Source organism: Phacochoerus africanus, chromosome 5, assembly GCF_016906955.1.
Source record: "Phacochoerus africanus isolate WHEZ1 chromosome 5, ROS_Pafr_v1, whole genome shotgun sequence".
Lineage (NCBI taxonomy): Eukaryota > Metazoa > Chordata > Mammalia > Artiodactyla > Suidae > Phacochoerus > Phacochoerus africanus.
Genome location: NC_062548.1, coordinates 133323872 through 133343186, shown reverse-complemented (window position 1 = coordinate 133343186; position 19315 = coordinate 133323872). Strand labels below are relative to the sequence as shown.

The window sequence follows — 19315 nt, the reverse complement described above, 5'->3', positions numbered from 1 at the left end:
CCCTTTCTGAGCACTTCCTCCCCACCTGGAAGACTCTCCCGGGCAGGAGGGGACAGCTGCCAGGGAGGGTCCATCACCCCAGCTTGCATGCCTCACCGCACTACACATGAGCTCTGTTTGGATGCCGACCTTGCCACGCTGCAGGTGTTTATTTACATACCCAGGGCAGTGAGTGCTGGACCAGAAGGAGAGGGGTCTCTGGGCCTGCTGCCCTTCACAGCATGCTTCTCAAAGGACAACCGTGTTTGAGCAAGAAAAGCACCCTTTTAAAGAGTCTTGGGCTTTTTGATAAGTAGGGCTTCTGGGCACCTGCTTCATTAATCTATTACGCATATCTCTCTGGGAAATGGGAGTTAGATGAGTTTCTTCTCCTGTGCCAGAAAATACACTGCTTGCCTTGTTTAAAAATAGATTCTATGCAAATATGCACTTATATAAATATTAGGGACAATATTTATGTATCATAACAGGTAAGATATAATGTATCTCATACATCGTGTAAGCTATGTGTGTGATAGAATAATAGGTAGGTAGATAGACATAGATACATACGTATTTTTACATCCTGGAAGCAAAAACTCTGATGTTGCCTTGTGTGGATTTTCTTATTGCTGGAGTCCCGTCTTGTGCCCCAGCTGGCAGAGTTCAGCAGTGAGAATGATGATGCAGGTGTTACTAGACGCCCGAGGGAGGAGCCCGGGCTGTGCTCACAGGAGGGGCACACGTGCCAGCAGCCAGGGAAGAGTTCTGAGCTGGCAGATGGATGGGGCGGGCCGTTTGCCCCCCGATTCTCCCAGAGGGACTCTCCCACGGAGATGGGTGGTGCTGTGTCACAGCTCCTCAAGGACAGAAGTCACACAATTTAAGTCATTACCATGGAAACCCTAACTAGGTCTCCACTGCCGTGTGCTGCAGAACTTAATTGGGCCTTTCATGAAAAGGCAGCTCAGTCACTACACACGCTCTTGTTCCTGTTCTGAGAGGAGTGGTGGGGAGGTGACGCTTGGGCGCTTGCCCCGAGATGCAGGTAGAAAGCTGGTCCCCTGCTGAGGTCACAGAAGAAGGAGAGCAGGAGGAACTGGAAGGATCTCAGTGGGACAGCACTGTCCCTTCGGTGTTCTGGTGGACCATCACGCCACGCCTTGTCAGGTCGGCAGTGAAACACCCAGCCGAGGAGGTAGCTGCACCTGTCCGCCCATGTTTGCACGCCCAGCGCCCACACTCTGCAGCGCGGTCCTAGGATGCCCTGCACAATGGGGCCCTGAGACGTGGTTGAGGCAGAGCCCTGCTCACACCCGCACAGGAAGGAGGCAGAGCTGTTAGAGAAATTCCAGAGCTGGTGGGGGGATGGGGGTGGGGCAGGAGTGTGACTCAGATGGGGGAAGGGGAGCACTGCCAGGTAGAAGGCGCGGAACCCTGCCAGAGGCCTTTGCCGTTTCCTCCCAGGGCATACTTCTTCCGCCCCCTGGAAGCACCCCTGCCCCGGGCCACCCCCTCACCCCTCCCTCCCTTGCCTTTTCCTGCTTCTCAGCCCAGGGAGCTACAGGCAGCTGCCCCCACACGTGTGCCCAGGAGGCAACAGCTGCCTTTTCCCGCAAAACCACCTCCTCGGATCTGACAGCCAGAAACAGTCTTAGAAAAGCAAACACTCAGCTCAGCTCATGACAAGAGCTAATTTTACCCCTCCACTCACCATGAGGCGCACCAGGAGGCCTTTACATCATTACAGTGAAAATCAATTAAAAAGTGTCACATTTCCCTGAACGCCAGAGTTCCTTTGTATTATCAAGACTTCTAAAACTTCTGCCAGACCCACCAGTTGGATAGCTTTATAGTGTTGATTAATACACCTTAAAAAAAAAAAAAAAAGGTCAGGAATCAGCCAACCATGGCCAGTGGACCAGATCAGCTCGGCCCCCATCCTGGCATTGTGAATAAAGCTTTATTAGAACATTCAGTCACGAGTCAGCATGGCTGCCTCTGTGCTGCCACAGAGGAGCTGAGTCGCTGGATGGAAAACCGCTGGCCCTCAAAGACGGACACTCCCCGTCAGCCCTGGGATTGGAGGATGAGGAGTTTTTAGTCAGGTTGCACCTGACATGAGTTCCTTCATCGAGGGCGGAATCTGACTTCTGCATTTGATGGGGAACGTGGCAAACTCAGGTGTGGCCTGCCCGCAGCCCCTGACAGCCTTGGCCGGTTGAAGGTCCCAGTGCCTGCAGTTCTGACGTGGGTGAAGCTTCCCACTCCAGTGATGGCTGCTCACGTGGCCGAAACACCTGCAGGGCCGTTCCTCGTCTCCCAGTTCCCAGCGCAAGGCAGTGGATTCCTTCTCAAGGGCAACCCTGCTGAACAGCTCGGGCCTCAGGGACTCACTTGGACCCTGTGATCCTTTGGCCTCCCCGGAGTGTGGGCCTTGCATCAGCATCCACGTGGCTTCCAGCCTGTAGTTGAGGGTCCAGTCATCCTGGACAAAGGGTCCAGGGAACGAGGAGCCAGGCTCCCAGGAAGGGCAGCTCGGGACCATCATTTAAAGAGACGCGAGAAGTGAATGCAGATACGAAGGAATGGGAATGTCAGGCCCTCCTCTTTCTCAAAGTAAACGGACTGACGACTTCATTAAATCAGGCTTCTTGTGCCGCGGGCCCACTTTGGAGGGAGAGCTGCTGCTGGAGCGTGAATGCGCAGGTCTCACCTCAGCGCTTCGACTTAAACTTGGCGGGAGGCAGTCACAGGCGGATGAGGCCTTTGATGAGAGGAAGAGGCGGCCACCTGCCTCCTCTCTTTTCTTTCCATCCTTAGTGGGCATTTTGGGGTGCCGGCTGTGCTGCTCACTGGGCCAGGCTGTGAGGCTACGAGCCTGAGGCTGGAGCCTGGCTGCCGGAAGCCGTGTCCCGGGCAGGCGGGCAGGGATGCCAGAGGCACAGCCTGGACCTCGAGGCTTCCAGGATATGGGGGTTCTTGAGGATCGGGGGTGGGGTGGGGATCTGCTGCCCCCCCCAGTGTGAGTGGGGTGGGGGTAGGGTGTGGCTGGAGAGGGGAGAAAGCCAGACGGGCCCTGGATGGTGAAGGGCGTATTATGTCTGACCTTGACATTCTCCACACGCTGATGTGACCTTCCGTCCAAAGTTCTGCCAGATCCTTGGTCCTGCGGACTGACGCACACATTTTTTTCCCCCCCTGTGCCAGAGGTGCTCCTGGACCCCTGTCGGACTTGGTGCCCGGCGTCCACCTGCCAGGCTGTGTGCCAGCTCCAGGAGATGGGGCTACAGACGCCACAGCTGGTGCAGTGCAAAGCCTGCGACACGGAATTCTGCTCGGCCTGCAAAGCCAGCTGGCACCCGGGCCAAGGCTGCCCAGAGACCATGCCCATCACCTTCCTTCCTGGGGAGACCAGGTACGCTCAGGACACAGGCGGCCAAGTGGGCATGGCCTGAGGGCTGGAGGGGCAAGCAGGCTCCTCCCCAAAGGTGCCTCAGGGAGGACCGGGCTGTGCTGGCCAGTTTCCATGATGCTTTTCTCTTGGGTCTCATGCAGACCTGGGGCTGGGTCGTTTTGTTTTATTTTTTATTTTATTTTATATTTTATTTTTTTTTCATTGCCACACCCATGGTGTACAGAAGTTTCCGGATCAGGGATCAAATCTGAGGTGCAGCTTTGACTTGAACCTCAGCTGGGGCAACCCTAGATCCTTTAACCCACTAAACTGGGCAGGGTACAGAACCTGCACCTCCACGGAGACCTGAACCACTGCAGTCAGATTTTAAACCCACTCTCCCACAGCAGGAACGCCTGTTTATTATTGATTTTGGAAAGCTGATTATGTGCCAGGCACTGTGCGAGGCCCTGAAACTATAAAGATGCGTAAGTTAAAGTTCAGTCTGCCTGTCCGGAAAGAGAAACATGTGATCAGCTACCCTGCAGGGCTGTGAGCCCTCTGATCCATGAAATTTTCCCCAAGGTGACCAGAAACCAGGGCGCCGGACAGGAAGCAGAGGAGGGGTGGCAGTTAGAAATACCAGAAGGATCACCAGAAACCAGCTCTGGGGCCTGAGGCCCAGGCGGCCACTTCTTCTGGAAATGGGGGGCCACTCAGGAAGGACATGTAAATCAGCACATTGGTCCTGTCCCCCTGGCGGGTCCCTTGTCTGGATGCCCAGGCGGCCACCTCAGCATCCTTGGGTGTACCTTGAGATTTTGTAGGTTGAACCATAAGAAATGGGTAATACTCAGCTTTTTGTCCTACAGTATCTGCAGTGGTGTCTGGTTCCGTTAGTTAGAGGCAGGGGCCCAGCGCCAGATGAGGCCACATTCCTGATTGAGTCACTCCCGCCATCGGCCACAGGTGTCACCAGCTGCAGCCTGTCTTGCTCTGCTGCCCCCACCCCCTCCCTGCAGCTCGGCCTGCACAGGGACCCTCTGGGCGACCCCGGGTCACACTCCTGTGGCCTCCTGTCTGCACCTGTGTGCCTGTGTCTGGAACAACCCTTCCCTGCCCTCCTGTTTTCCCAGAAACTCCTTGTCACCCTTGGCAACATTGCTGTCATCCCCTCCTTTGTCAAGTCCCGGTTCCCAAGGCAGGGTTGGGGACCCACCCTCTGTGTCCTGCAGGAGAGCTTCTGCCTTGGTGACAACGCAGCCTTGCTGGGTGTTAGTCCATCTCTTTGTGTGACTGGATCCTCCAGCCGGCCGAGCTCCTGCCTTAGTTGTTACCCCAGCCTTGGCATACAGCAGGTGCTCAAATGCTCGAAAGATGACTTGACTTATAGTTGGGCTCTGGATCCACATCACTTGGGGGTGAGGGGCTGGATTTCCAGGCTGGCAAAGAAGCACACAGAGGGCAGGCGGCGGAAGTGCCCCTGTGAAGCCAGCAGGTGACTGTTTAAGAGAAGAGAAGCCCCCCATTTAGTGAGTGAGGGGGCCTCTGTTCTGGAAGCAGGGAGCCGAGGAGTCAGGACGAGCCAGTGTCCCACTCCTGTGGGATGGAGGAGGGACTCTTAAAATCATAAAACCTTCCTAGGATGCAGGGGGTGGCTGTTGGGAGCCTGATTCTTTGTGTTTCTTCATCCCCCATGTGCTGGTCTCATGTAGGTCACTGCCCGAGGGCCACAGTCACGTCACAATGTCATGCTGTATGTGAGTAGTAAGTCCCTCGTGACACACCTTACAAAGAATAGGAACCAACAAAATGAAAAAAATGAGGCTGTGCAACCTAAAAAAAAAAAAAAACAAAAGGATGCAAGGGCAGTTTAAATAAGAATTCACAAATCTCTTTTTGTAGAAATTGAAAACCTAAAGATTTCTCATAAAAATCTGAATTTCTGGCTTATCCAGCCACATAGAATGGCATTCCCACTTGGAGACAGTCAGCTGAGCTGGGCAGCAGCCCCCTCTTTACAAGGGGTTTCTAGAATCTTTACTTGGCCGCAGTCCTCACCACTCCCTCTTGTCTCCCTGGTCCCTAGGCTGACCATAAGGTATCATTTATAACGGAGCGCACCCTTGGTTATTTTTGAGTGTTATTTTTTCCCTTTTAATTAACTCTCCCTTTATCCCCCATTCCCACCCACCACCTGACAAGTTTCATTCATGTTGTATGTTTTTCCTTAAAGGCATCAGCGCATGTAGAGTGTGATGAAACTGTCCGGACTCCTCCCTGCCTTCACAAATTTGAGTTCATAGTAAGAGCTGTTGGTAGTAATCATTCGGAATGTAATTCAGGTTCCAGAAACTGTTTGAACATCAGCGACACTACCATGTAAATGTCACGCCTCAGTGCCCTAGAACATGCATAATTTAACTATTTCCCCTCGGAAAGCACCCTGAAAGGGGCTTCCCATACTCCATGCATATTCCTTCCAATCAGGGCTTTTCCTTCAAAATTATCTTATGAGTGGAGTTCCTGTTGTGGCTCAGTGGGTTATGAACCTGACTAGCATCCATGAGGACGCGGGTTCGATCCCTAGCCTTGCTGAGTGGGTTAAGGATCCAGCATTGCCATGAGCTGTGGTGTCGGTTGCAGATTCGGCTCGGGTCTGTGGCTGTGGCGTAGGCCGGCAGCTGCAGCTCTGATTTGATCCCTATCCTGGGAACCTCCATGTGCTGCAGGTGTGGCTCTAAAAAGAAAAAAAGGGTATATCTTACGAGCCACGTGAGAAAATCGGATGCACTATTTTAAGGGCGTATTTGGCTTCCAAACTGAAATGTTATCCAACCTGAGAGTCAGCCTTGATCTGGGCACTGGATGCCTCGTGACTTTGGGCGCTTGCTAAACATCAAGCTCATTCCAGGGGGGCAGCTGGCGTCTCCTCCAGTCCCTGGAAGCGTTTGCACATGTTGTGACAACCCAGGTTCCTTGTAGATCACGTTCTGGGCGGCCAGGTTGGTCTGCAGTTTGCTGTTAAATTAGAGACAGATTTGAGCTGGAGACTGTTTTATTGCATGTCAGTCACGGTGTTACTGACAAGCACCATTTATTGAGTGGTTGCTAGAGATGTGCTGGTTTCTGTGTGCTCAGTACACGAAAGCTTTTTTCATCTCCATCACCCCCTCTGCTATGGGTGCAGTCTGCCTCATGTCCGAGGGCAAAGAGACTGATGAGACACACGTAGCACTGCCAGGCCTTGTGTGCCTGTCTCCAGACCCGCTAACTCCAAGGCCATGCTTCTTCCTTCCGGTGCTTCTTAACTGGTCACCTTGTGCTGGTGAACAAACGGGAAAATCCCAAGGGCATGACCCTATGGAAGCTCAGGTTAGTGCAAAGTGATGCTGTATTTTACCCTCATGTGCACTGTAATGCTTGTGGAAGAGCCAGGATGCACTCAAAGTGCCAGCATTTGCTCAGTTTCGGTGAATGGGTATTCGTGAACTCCTTAGGTTCTGAAAAGGCTCCTCACCCCAAGGGGAGGTCATTTTTCTCCCAGTGACGTTGAGTAGACGCAGTGAGTTCACACAATATGGCAAACGTGCCCCATCACCAGGGATGACCGCCCTTGGCCGCTTCTTCCAGAGGATTCCCTTCATTTTTTAGCTTCCTTTTTAAGATTAATAGCATGCATGGAGTTCCCTGGTGGCTCAACAGGTTCAAGATCGGGCATTGCCGCTGCCACAGTGCAGGTTCGATCCCTGGCCTGGGAACTTGCAGCTGCCACAGGCACAGCCAAAAAAATAAATAAAAACAACAATAAAATGAGTAGCATGGGGTGGACGTCTTTCTAGAGTCAAACCTAAAAAAACTGCAGGTTATCCTTTAATGAGCAGCGGAGAATCATTGCTTTCATTTGTTGGGCACTTCACACACACCAGGCATTGCCCTGTGCTCCTCATGCATAACCTGAGCCATCAGGCTCACACGGACGGGGGGCTGGGGCTCAGAGACCTTGCCACCCAGATGGTGTCAGAAGAGCCAGCGCTTGACCCCAGGCTTCAGTCCCGCCAATCAGGGAAGTGACGCTGTACAGAGGAGCCAAGTAGATCTTCCTAAGCCGTTCGTGTGTGCGTGTGTGCGTGGGTGTATTTAATTTTTAAATTATAGTTGATTCACATTATTCTGTTGATTTCTGCTGTGCAGCAAAGTGACCCAGTCATATGTCTATACATAATGTCTCTCTCATATATCTCCATCAGGTGATTGGATCGGGTTCCCTCCGCTATACAGCAGGACCTCGTTGTGTATCCATTCTAAATGTAACAGTTTGCGTCTATGAACCCCAAACTCCCAGCCCATCCCACTCCTCCCCTCCATAGCAACCACAAGTCTGTTCTCCATGTCTGTGAGTCTGTTTCTGTTCTGTAGACAGGTTCACGTGTGCCGTATTTTAGATTCCACATATAAGGGATATCATACGGTGTCTGTCTTTCTCTTTCTGACTTACTTTTCACTTAGTGTGAGACTCTCTAGTTCCATCAATGTGTGTTTGTTTAGCATTCCTTTTTTTTCTGATAATAGCAAAGAGCACATAATTTATTGTCAACCCTTTGGAAAGCACACAACTATAGGAATGAGGACCTGACATTTGGCCCGAATCCCGTGACTCAGAGACTTTCACTGTCAGCCTTCTGCCCTCGTTTCTCTTGTTTGTCTCTATGTGCCGATCTTGTTCTCTTTCCCCCTAAGTCAGACTGGCTGATTCAGTTTTTTGATGATTATTTTCCAGAGTTGGAGATTCTTTGGTTTCAACTTACCTCGTTTAATGACTGGTGACCGCAGTGCCTCTGGTTAAGCTAATGCTTCCAGCGTAGCAGGTGCTGGCATCGGCGGGTCCCCTCCCCCGCCCCACCCCCACCCCCCGCCGGGCCCGTGGAGCAGAGCCTGATAGAGTTTGTTTCTTCCCTGCAGCTCCGCGTTCAAGCTGGAGGAGGACGACGCGCCCATCAAACGCTGCCCCAAGTGCAAGGTCTACATCGAGCGGGACGAAGGGTGTGCCCAGATGATGTGTAAGAACTGCAAGCACGCCTTCTGCTGGTACTGCCTCGAGTCCCTGGACGTGAGTACGCGGCGGGGGCTGCCCGGTTCAGGCTGGGGCGGGCGGCGTGGACCAGCCACTGCCCATCGGCTGAGAGGATGCTCCCGGGCCGCAGAAGTCATGTGGTCTGGCGTTTTCCCTGTGCTCACCTGTTCGCTCCCTGGATGCAGGGGAGTCAGAAGATGGGACTTTGTGCAGGAGTTCTGGGGGTGAAGGGGCAGCTCAGGCTTGGGTTCAGCCTGGACTTTAAAGGGGTGGGTGGGATCTCAGCATCTTAGCTTTTGTCGCGGGGCTGTCTCAGTTCAGGCTACTGTAACAGAGCAATGCCCCCAATCGAGGAGTGAAACAGACCTTGAACTCATAGTTCTGGACCCTGGGTGTCTGGATTCAATGCTGGTGTGTTCCGTTTGGTCGGGTTCTGGTGAGACCTGCTTCCTGGTGTCCAGATGGCTGCCTTCTCACTGTGGCCTTCACCTGGAGACAGGAAGCCCTGGGCTCTTGTTATCGGGACGCGAACCCCACTGTGGGGGCCGGAGACTCATGACGTCATCTGAACCTAACACCTCCCGGAGGCCCCACCTCCAAATACCGTGACATTGGAGGGGGGTCAGGGCTTCAACCTAGGATGAGGGGGATACCGAGAACCCCTTGGAATAGCGAGGAGGATGCATGCGGGGCAGTTACCTCACCCGTACTCAGGTCACCTGCCGGCAGATAGACATACAGACCTTCTGCTGCCCTCGGAATGGAACTTTCTGCCTCCTGCAGCCGCCTGCTCTCTGCGAGCCCTGCGTGGTCTCTGCGGACGGGGAGCCCCTGCCAGGGGCCGGCCCCCTCTCTGAGTGCCCGCCTCTTTCTGGAGCGCCCAGGCCTGACACAGATGGTGCTTCTCTTCAGCTTTCTGTTCCGCTTTCTCGCCCGTGTCAGGGAGTGGGCCTCTTGCCAAAACGATGACACTATCCTTTAGCTTGAGAGGGGTCATTCGTACATCTGTTTCTAAAACTACAGCCAAAGAGCGGAGCTATTAACATCACTGTCACAGTGGCCGTCACAGCCGGTCCAGTCGTGTGTCATGAAAGGGATGGCTGTACGTCTGTCTGTCCTGGACCGCAGGGGTGTGTGTCCAGCTTATGCCACAGTGTTGAGCCACCAAGATGTAATTAGAATAAAGGGGGTCAGAAAAGCCCACGTCTGCCTCAGTAGGGCTCGCCGGTCTAAGGACCCCGTCACCCTCTGTCACCATGGCTCTGAAGCCCAGGCACCGTTTCTGGGCACGTCTCCCTGCAGAGGGGGTGTCACGGGGTCATTTCACTCAGCACGTCCTGCCCGAGAAGGTCAGCTCGGGTTGCACAGTGGAAGGAAGAATGATTCCTAACCCTGTGCCACGTGGAGAAACTCTCAAAGTTTGCCTGTCCCCAGAAGGACAGGCCTAGAGATTGTCGAGAAGAAAATAAGTGTCTGTTTGAGATGGAAGCTTGGGTAAGGTAACAGGTCTGTCGCCAAAGGCCACCTGTAAAAGGGGGAGATGGATTGCTTCTTCGGGAGTTTTCCTTTTGAAAAGCCTGTGGCCCCTTCACTAACTTGGAACGACTCAAGTTGCAGGAGACGTTTGCGTAGCTGATAAAATCTTAAGAAACTATTTTCATTTTTCTATCCTGGAGGTTTGATTTTTTTATTTCCTAGGCAAGTTTAATGAATCGGTTTGACAAGATTAATTTAATTTAGCTTGAAACCAAATGAGTTTATTCCTTGACTTTACACTGTGGGAAGGGGAGGCTTAGAATGATGTCTGAAGCTCTCTAAAGTCCTCAGGGCTTTCAAAGTCTTCATGTGTATATAATGTGTTTGTGTATGTGAACGTATAATATATGTTATATACAATATATATGTATATATTATATATGTGAGGTCTATATACAGTCTCTGTTACACGCACACACACACATATATATACACACAAAATACATAGTTTTGCATTTAGTGTATTTTTTTCAAAAACTCATCATAAATTACGGTATATTAGGAGTTCTGATTTGGGCTCATCAGGTTACAAACCCCACCAGTACCCAGGAAGATGTGGGTTTGATCTGTGGCCTTGCTCAGTGGGTTAAGAATCTGGTGCTGTCATGAGCTGTGGTGTAGGTCTCAGATGCTGCTTGGATCTGGTGTTGCTGTGGCTGTGGTGTAGCCCAGAAGTTGTAGCCACGATTTGACCCCTAGCCTGGGAACCTCCATATGCCACAGGTATAGCCCTAAAAAAGCAAATATGTATATATAATTCTTATATTATCTAATGTCTCCCCTGTGACCTTGCCTGAGTTACAAGGATGGGACGCCAACCCCATGATCTGTCCCTTTTGAGCCCTAAGCTGTTTTCTTTCTGCTCTGGTCTCTGCAGAGACACCCTGTCCGTCTGTCTCTCTGACTCAGTTCCAAAGCACGGTTCCTGCTGGCAAGAGGCCCCATTGTGTCCTGGCTCTGCCTGGACTCAGGACAGGGTCACCACAGGGCATTGCCTCCTTGAAAGTCCGTGTCCTCATGGCCAAGATGTCCTGTTTTTCTTTGTAGATGATGAGCTTCTGAAAAATGACTTGTGGCCGCAGAAGCAGACCATGAAGGGTCAGAGTCTGCCCGGGGCAGTTGATTTAAGACAAGTGCATGAACTTGTAGCCTTGGTCTGAGACCAGTGCATGCATGCGGGTCTGGAGGCAGCAGAGCTTCTGAGACGGAGGGAGGGAGCTGTGCATGTCCCTCTTCTCTGCTCTCGGGGACTTTCCCACCCACACGTGCGCCTCTGGGAGCTACCTACGTGCTTCCTTCCATCCTGGTCCTAACTCCCCCCCCCCCACTGCCCCCCTACCCACCCCCACAACCACCCTGCCGCCAAGCCAGGCGAGACCCAGGGCTCTGTGCTGCTTTTCCTCTTCACCTGCTGGCCTGATATTCACCTCTTACAGCTGAAAGGGACCTACCTACTCATTTACTTTTTTTTGGGGGGGGGCATAAACAGTTACTATTTAGGAAGTAATGTTATGTACCTGGATCCCACCTCTGATTTTCTCTGCACACCTCTGTTATGTAATGCATGTGCTCTTTCTGTGAGAGTTGGAATTCCTGTTACCTGTTTTTAAGACGTCCAGGAAGGTTCCCCCTCTCTCCCCGAAGCGCCGAAGGAGCGAGGACCGGGCTCGGCCTCCCCTTTCTGATCTTCCAGACTCTAACCCTCCCCCACCTTTGGTTAGCCCAGGCGGCTGGCAGCCAGGGTTGGCCAGGAAGTCCCAGGCCTTCTGTGGTGGACCTGCCCTCTGCCAGCCTCTGGCCCCCTGCGCTCCCGGCTACCATTGTCTCTGCTTCCACCCAGGAGCTGATGTGGCTTCTGGGAACAATGGAAGGGAAGTGGATGCTGTCAGGGCCTGCACCTGGGTTCCCGGCAGGTCTGAAGCGGTTATACCCAAGGGCTCCATCCAGGAACTTAAAATCACTTCTATATTGTACAAGCACTGGAGTCAAGGAGAACGCTTTCATTTTCTTCAGGAAGCTTGTTGGCAACTCGAGTCCATGTGGAGGCTGGTTCTGCTGGGATGAGGACGGCCAAGTCTGTGACCTTGAGGGGCTGGGGACCTCCTGGTCGAGAAGCCCCTAATAGCATATGTCCTTGTGAGCAGTGCTGCAGGACAGTGGGCGTGGAGACCCTGGCAGCCTCTCAGGATCGGGTCCCTGGGTGGCAGGGGGTCAGGGTGTGGGTGCAGCTGATGGAGGTAGCTGACCAGGCAGAGGGGAGGGGCGGAGGCGGGCTGCTTTCAGAGAACAGGACGTTCCGGGGGGAAGGACATGAGCAGAGGGCGGCCTGGCCCTGGCCGGGGTGGGGGCTGGGACCAGGGTTTCTGTGCGGAGCCGAGGGGCTTGACCTCCAGCAGGGGCTCCTGCCCCCCCAAGCACTGGTCCCACAGCAGGTTGATGAGGGCCACGTGGGGTGTCTGCGGCCGGGGCCCAGCCCTGCACCCTGAGTCAGGATCTGTGTTTCCATGAACCGTGCAGGTGACGAAGGTGCAGCTGACCTGGTCCGGCTTGGCCGGGGCAGATCACGAGACTCTGACTGGGCGATGCAGCTCGTCCTTCAGAAGACAAGTCCAGAGACTGTTCAAGAGCCCATAGAGCAAAGACTCTGCGAGGGGCAGAGCCTGGGAAAATGAGACTGAAAGTGAAAATTATCTCCATGGTGTGTGGATAAAGAAAATAGAATTAGGTGTTCAAGGAAGAGAAAGTTCTCAAGGGACAGAGGCTTCAGTGAAGACAGAGCTCCGTGTGTATCTCCATCTGGGCCTCCCTGCACAGAAGAGGGGCTGGGGCCGGGGAGGCCGGCGTGGGAGGCTGGGACCCCCTTCTCCCTCCTCTCTCGGAGGCTTCTCACTACTGTCAACGTAAATAATCGGCAGGACCTAAACGCTGAGAGTTCGGTTTTATTTGGGGCAAAATGGGGACTATAGCCTGGGAGGCAGCATTTCAGGAGCGCTGGGAACCCACTGCAGAGAGGCCAGGGCGAGGGCAGGATGCGTGCGATGTGGGCGAAGGGGAGGTCAGGCCACCAGCACACACGGTGCAGGAGGTCGCAGCTGGCCTCACGAAGGTCACTGCCGCTCCCGAGGAGCGGACGTCACCCTGAAGGATGTTAGTGCTTTTCGAGGTTCGAGGAGATGCTAGAACTGGGCCCATAAAATCCCTCGACAATAGCTATCTATCTGAAGGCCTATTCTGCTAGTTTCCCCAGAGCACAGAGGGCCTTGCTCTCCACCCGGAGCTCCTTTCAGGGGGTGTTGAAGGTCGGCAGCTGCAGTGGCTCAGGATTCGATCTGTGTAGAGGCAGGTGGCCGATCCTCATTCACCCCCCCCACCCCTAAGGAGCCAGGATTTCATGATATGCCAGTGTGCATCCTGGCTCCACGAGGCCGACCTGCGAAACCCTCGGACTGGAGGCAGCCACTCCCACACGGAGAGGAGGAGGCGGGCAGCAGCCACCCAGCAGAGCTGCTGTCAAGGGCCAGGCGACAGCATCCTCCCAGCTCCGCCAGCTCTCGGGGAAGGACTTCCTGCCTCTCAGACACCTTGGACCCTGTGCTTCATTTACTGTTTTCTCAGAAGAGGCTCTGTCTACCCCTCAGTTAAATGAATAAGCAGCATGGGCTTCTCTTTGGTTCCATGACCCAGCTGGCTCTTTTTACGGACAACAGAAGAGAGAGTGGCTCCCCCGGGTCATGAAGAAGCAGAGGTTCTAGGCGCTGCTGGGGACGTGCTTACACGTCGGTTCAGGGCCCCCGGCTCCGAGTACCTGAGGGTCTGGTGAGGACTGTCGCAGAAGGTGGGGGGGGGTGGAGGTGGGGCAGGAACGGCGGGGGAGGGGCAGGGTGCGTCCCAGCGGCAAAGGGAGCTACTTGGGGCATCTAGACTGTTGGAGGAACTGTAGATGGGGGTGCGTCCCAGCCGGCTCCTGAGTAACGAGAACGTTTCCTTGGTCTGAGCTGAGGCAAGCTCTCTCCAGTCAAGGAGAGGGCAGGAGCGGGGTAGATGGACCAGACATCAAGATCATCGAATTCTGGAATAATCCTGCCGGGGAGGCAGTGAGATGTGAAGGCAGAGACTGGGGAGGAAAAGCGTAGCCCTGGGAAGGGCAGCTTGAGGAGGAGCAAGAGCCATGACCTACTTGTTCAGAAGCCCTGAGTCAGCAGAGATTCCCTGTTTCCTGAAAACTTGACAGCCAGCCGCTGGGCCCAGGGGAGTGAGGCCTAGGCTGAGACTGAAGTTGGAGCAGGGCTCCCTCTAGTGGCCTGTGAGCCCTTGGTCCGGGACACTTCATGGAGGATGGAGGGCCTGGAGATACTCCACAGACGATGGAGGGCCTGGGGGTGCTCCACGGAGGAAGGAGGGCCTGGGATGCTCCATGGAGGATGGAGGGACTGGAGGATGCCCCATGGAGGAAAGAGGGCCTGGGGATGCGCCACGGAGGATGGAGGGCCTGGGGATGCGCCACGGAGGATGGAGGGCCTGGGGATGCGCCACGGAGGATGGAGGGCCTGGGGATGCGCCACGGAGGAAGGAGGGTCTGAGGTGCTCAATGAAGGAAGGAGGGACTGGAGGATGCCCCATGGAGGATGGAGGGCCTGGGATGCTCCATGGAGGATGGAGGGCCTGGGATGCTCTATGAAGGAAGGAGGGCCTGGGGATGCTCCACGGAGGATGGAGGGCCTGGGATGCGCCACAGAGGAAGGAGGGCCTGGGGACACAGCCCTACCCCCGTGTGCCGGCTTTTCCTCTGCCGTTGTGCTCTCATCCACGCCCTCTCACATCCCTATTTTGAGCATGAAAATAGAAACTCGGACCAGTCAGGGCTCATTCACTAACAGGAGAGGACTCTCTCACACCCCTGTTCTTCTCTTCCTTCCCAGGATGACTTCCTCCTGATCCATTATGACAAAGGTCCCTGCAGGAACAAGCTGGGCCACTCCAGGGCATCTGTCATATGGCATCGGACACAGGTAGGGTGTGGCTCACCTGGAGCTTTGATCTTAGGGAGAGAGTGTGTGCGTGTGGTTTCCAGGAGACTTGTCAGTTGGTCAAAGATGTGTTGCATAGAAAACAGAGGGCGTTCCTATTGTGGCTCAGTGAGTAAAGGACCCGGCAGAGTGTCCATGAGGATACAGGTTCAATCCCTGGCCTCGCTCAGCGGATTAAGGAACTGACGTTGCTGCGTAGGTTACAGATGCCACTCAGATCCCGTGTTGCTGTGGCTGTGGTGGAGGCCGGCAGCTGCAGCTCCAGTTCGACCCCTAGCCTGGGATCTTCCCTATGCGGCAGGTGCACCCTAAAAAAATAAAAAATAAATAAAATAAAAAGCAGAGCTAGTAAGTGCAGCTCCTGCCAACTTTTTCCTACCCTAAGATTATGCTAATGGTAGGTCTGGCTCAACCTTGGGGTAGCCATGCCCACACTTAGTACGTGGAGATTCTTCCACCTCAGACTTTCTGTTGCTTACACCTGCTCCTGACCTGCTCAGGACCCACCGCGTTTAGTCAGCCCCCAGGTAGCCTTTCCTGGAGAGCTCTCCTCAGAGGCCCCAGGTGAGGAGTTAGTCACAGGAGGATGACAGGGAGAGAATGGGAAGGGCCCGGGCAGTGACGCCTCTGCAGCGGGGGGTAAGGATACCTTTAACACATCTTTATTCCCTGCTCTGTGCCTGGCACTGTTCCAGGAGCTGAAATCCTGCAGCACATTAGATAGATGCCCCCGTCTCTTATGACATCCACATTCCACGCAGGACAGACGAGAAACCAAGAGCATGGGTATCATGTGCATTTGGCTACAGGGGGGTGTGACGGGGCGGGGTCTTTTAGACGGTGTGGCCAGGAAGGCCCGTTGGAGGTGATACGACAGCTGAGCGCTGCGTGATGGGGAGCTGGCCGTGGGAGGAGGTGGGGTGGGGCAGAGGGTCCAGTTCATGCAGGGGGGACAGTCCAGGCAGAGGAGGGAGAGCTCAGGCAGGGGGGACGGAGAGGGGCCGTTGGGTGGCATGAAGGCCCCTTGGGGACAGAGCAGGAAGAGACAGAAGAGGTCAGAGGGGATCAGAGGTGACCCCACGGGCTTTGCAGGCCAAGGCGTGATGCTCAGGGGGCACTCAGGTGCGCCTGCTCCTCGGCACAGGGAGAGCTCCGATGTCTCCGGCCATTACCACATTCTTGGCACTTGTCACCACGGCCCTGAGGCAGGCCGTCCGCCCTCCTGGGAGATCCAGGAGCAGAGTCTCAGGCAGTTTCTTGTAAGGATAGAAAGAGATGGCCCGTAACCGCTTTCCAGATGCTCCTCGCTGTGGGCCGCAGGGCACGGTCGTAGAAGGCGCTGGCCTCGCAGGCCCGAGGGTCTCTGTGGCAGCTGTCATCTCCGCCTGGTAGGGAGGCTGCCTCTGCAGACAGTATGTCCCCAAAGGCTCGTGGCTGCCATCCAGGAAAGCTCTTAAAAACTCAGGTGGTTGGCTCCTTAGCTCGGGGGTGAGAGCACTGGTCCTGGAAAAACTCAGGTGGCGACCTTGGCTGCGGTCAAAGTTGCCCTAAAACCATCGACCTCTGCTCTCCACCTGGGCGCGTTGAAGGTCTGTGGCTTCCAGCGTCAGAAAGCTGTTAGAAGAAGACGAGGCAAAATGGATTCTGGACCAGACGTGGCCCGAGGGCCAGTTGACTGACCTCGGAGTGGAGTGTGGATTTGAGCTGCATCTCATCTCTTCCTCCTGGCCAGGTGGGCCACGCCAGCGCTCACCCGGCACCTCCGCAGTGTCACAACACACCCCCAGCAGCTCCAGAAGCCAGAGGTCTGAGGTCGAGGGATGGGCGGGCTGCCTTCCCTGGAAACTTGTAGGAAGAGCCCGCCTGGTTCTCCCTGTGCTTCCCCTTGGCCCTTGGCTCCTCTGTTCACAGATGCCTCTCTCCAGCTCTTCACTTTCCTCTGTGTCCAAACTCACGGGTGATGGCCCGTTCTAGTAATGTCATTTTAACCTGATTCCCTATGAAGGCCTATTTCTGAATAAGGAGCCATCTGCTGTTTGCTTTACACATCTCTCTTCGTGGCCTGAGCTTCCTGACACCCTGGTGGCTGGAGCCATGGTGAGCTTCCCAGGAGGGCATGAGAGCTGGGTGGAACCTGTCACCGTGTCTGATAACGGAGGCTGGGCAGTTCAACCTTGGCCCCTGAGCCTGTTTATTCACGAGGAGTGAGGCACGTGTTCCTGGGGATCCCAGGCGGCCGTGGGAACCGTTCCTGGTAACAGACCTTTAGGGAGCAGGCCCTTGAGAAATGCAGAGGCCTGGACGGGGGTCTGGATCGCCGTTGTTGAGGAAGGAGTCTGGAAACACCAGATCCTCTGTAGGCACCTGCGAGGGACCAGCTCTGAGCCATGCCCTAGAGCAGCGTGGATGCAGGAAGTGCTCCTGATCCAGCCCCGTCTTGGTGCTGGTGGAGATGCACAGAGGTGCCCAGGGCACAGGGTGGGAGGGGTCGCTTCCCGGGGACGTGAGGAGCCCCACAGACACGCAGGGTTGTAGGTGCAGGTGGACACGTGAGTGTTGGATTGGGGCTAAACAATAAAATATGAGTGAACAGTATCAAAAAGAAAGTGAAGGATTCGCAGAAACTCGCGAAGCATGTGATGTCTAAGCCAGGAATTGAAGGCCGGTGGCCTGGACCTAGAGAGGGACACTGTGCAGTGGCAGAGCCACAGCCAGAGCAGAACCTCGTCTTCAAACAACTAAAGACCGTTTTGGTCTTAAGCCTTTGGTTTTGACAGTTAGAGCCACCCCACAACACCAGCTCTGGGACACCTGTTCCTAGAAGCAACTTACCTCCTTTTCTCGTAATTTGTTCTTAGAGGTGAAGCGTCAACACAGACGCTTAGAAAGTCCTCATTTCCCGGTGCATCTCCCGGTTTTCTGTCAGATTGGCACTCTCCCTTCCCCGACCTCTCCAATAGGCTTCTTGCTTAGGACGTGTTTATCATCTGCCTTGTGACCTGAGAGCAGAGTCTCACTGTGTGTTTATGCAGTTTTTGGTCAGTTTTTAAGGTTTTATTGCACCATAGTTGATTTCCAATGCCGTAATATGTACTGTGCGACAAAGGGATTCCATTATACACGCGCAGACATCCATTCTTCCTGAGATTCTTTTTCCCTACATGCTATGCACACTGTGCTATATGGAATGACTGCATCATTCCTGAGACGTGCACCTCAGCTCCCTGGGCCAGGGTCCTGCGCTTCCTTTCACATCCTGAGTGTCCAGGGCTCACCCCCGGGAGTGGCTGCCCTCTGCTGGCCGTGGGACAGACAGCAGGTGTTCTTTGCTTCCTTCCCGAGTCCCCTCGGGGCTCACCGACCCACCCTTGGGGTGGCTGCAATTTCCGATGACTGTGACATCCTTTGCTTACTGCTATGGCAGGCGGTATTTTATTCCCACTTGACAGCAGCCCTCAGTTGGAAGCACACGGTACCCTGCAGCCTGCACAAACGCCCGGGCTCGCCACACCCACGTGTCTGCTTGAGCCGCTCCTTTCTCCTGGGCGCCCTCCTCTCCTCTGTCTCCCTGAAAAGTGCTAGCTAGTCTCCACCAGCCAGATCCGTTCAAGGTCCCAAGATCAGGCTGGGTGCGCTGCCCTCTCGCAAAGGTGGTGACCTCACCTGGCCCTTCTGCATAGAGTCGGCTTCACAATTTTCCTGGGGAAACATTCTGTCTGCCACTCTGGGCCTTGCCCAACTCAAACCTCAACAATACTCAAGAAATATCCCTAAACTCAGTGTCCTGTGACTCCCAGCTTTTAGGGGTTGTGTCCCAGTCGATGTCCCAAGATCCCTGCCCCTCGCTTTCCCCATCTTTAGATGAGAAGTTAGGTAAAGGGCTTTTCAGACATTTGAGAATTTTTTTTAAGTTCTTCGTGCAGGAAGTAACATGAGCCATAGCAGCAACCCACAGCAGCTGTGGCACCGCTAGATCCTTTAACCCACTGTGCCGGGCCAGGGATTGAACCCAAACCTCCGGAGTGACCCGAGCCACTGGATTCTTAACCCGCGGCGCTACAGCAAGAACTCCCCTTGTTGAGAATTTTGTCGCGCTTCCTTGAGTTATTGTAGGCTGCTTTCAATGTTGTGGACGTAAAAATACTATCTGCCACATACCCTGTACCTAACATCTTTTCAAACGGACTTTTCTAACAGCTATCATTATGCTGAGAAGGGATAAACTCTGTCTTCAACATGGGAAGGTTTTGTGAGATTCTGTTTTGTCTCGAGGGATGTTATTTTGTATCACGTGTAGCAGGT

General features: G+C 54.3%; 1 protein-coding gene across 4 annotated transcripts in view; it reads left to right on the top strand.

The window, feature by feature from the left end:
• RNF144A (ring finger protein 144A) overlaps window positions 1-19315 on the top strand; it is a 120018-nt gene that overhangs the window by 92606 nt on the left and 8097 nt on the right. For all 4 annotated transcript variants that reach the window (XM_047782701.1, XM_047782704.1, XM_047782702.1 and 1 more), the window contains 3 exons: window positions 3190-3397; window positions 8339-8486; window positions 14906-14995. In XM_047782701.1, the coding sequence (XP_047638657.1) occupies window positions 3190-3397; window positions 8339-8486; window positions 14906-14995 (446 nt within the window). The remainder of the gene's footprint in view (window positions 1-3189; window positions 3398-8338; window positions 8487-14905; window positions 14996-19315) is intronic.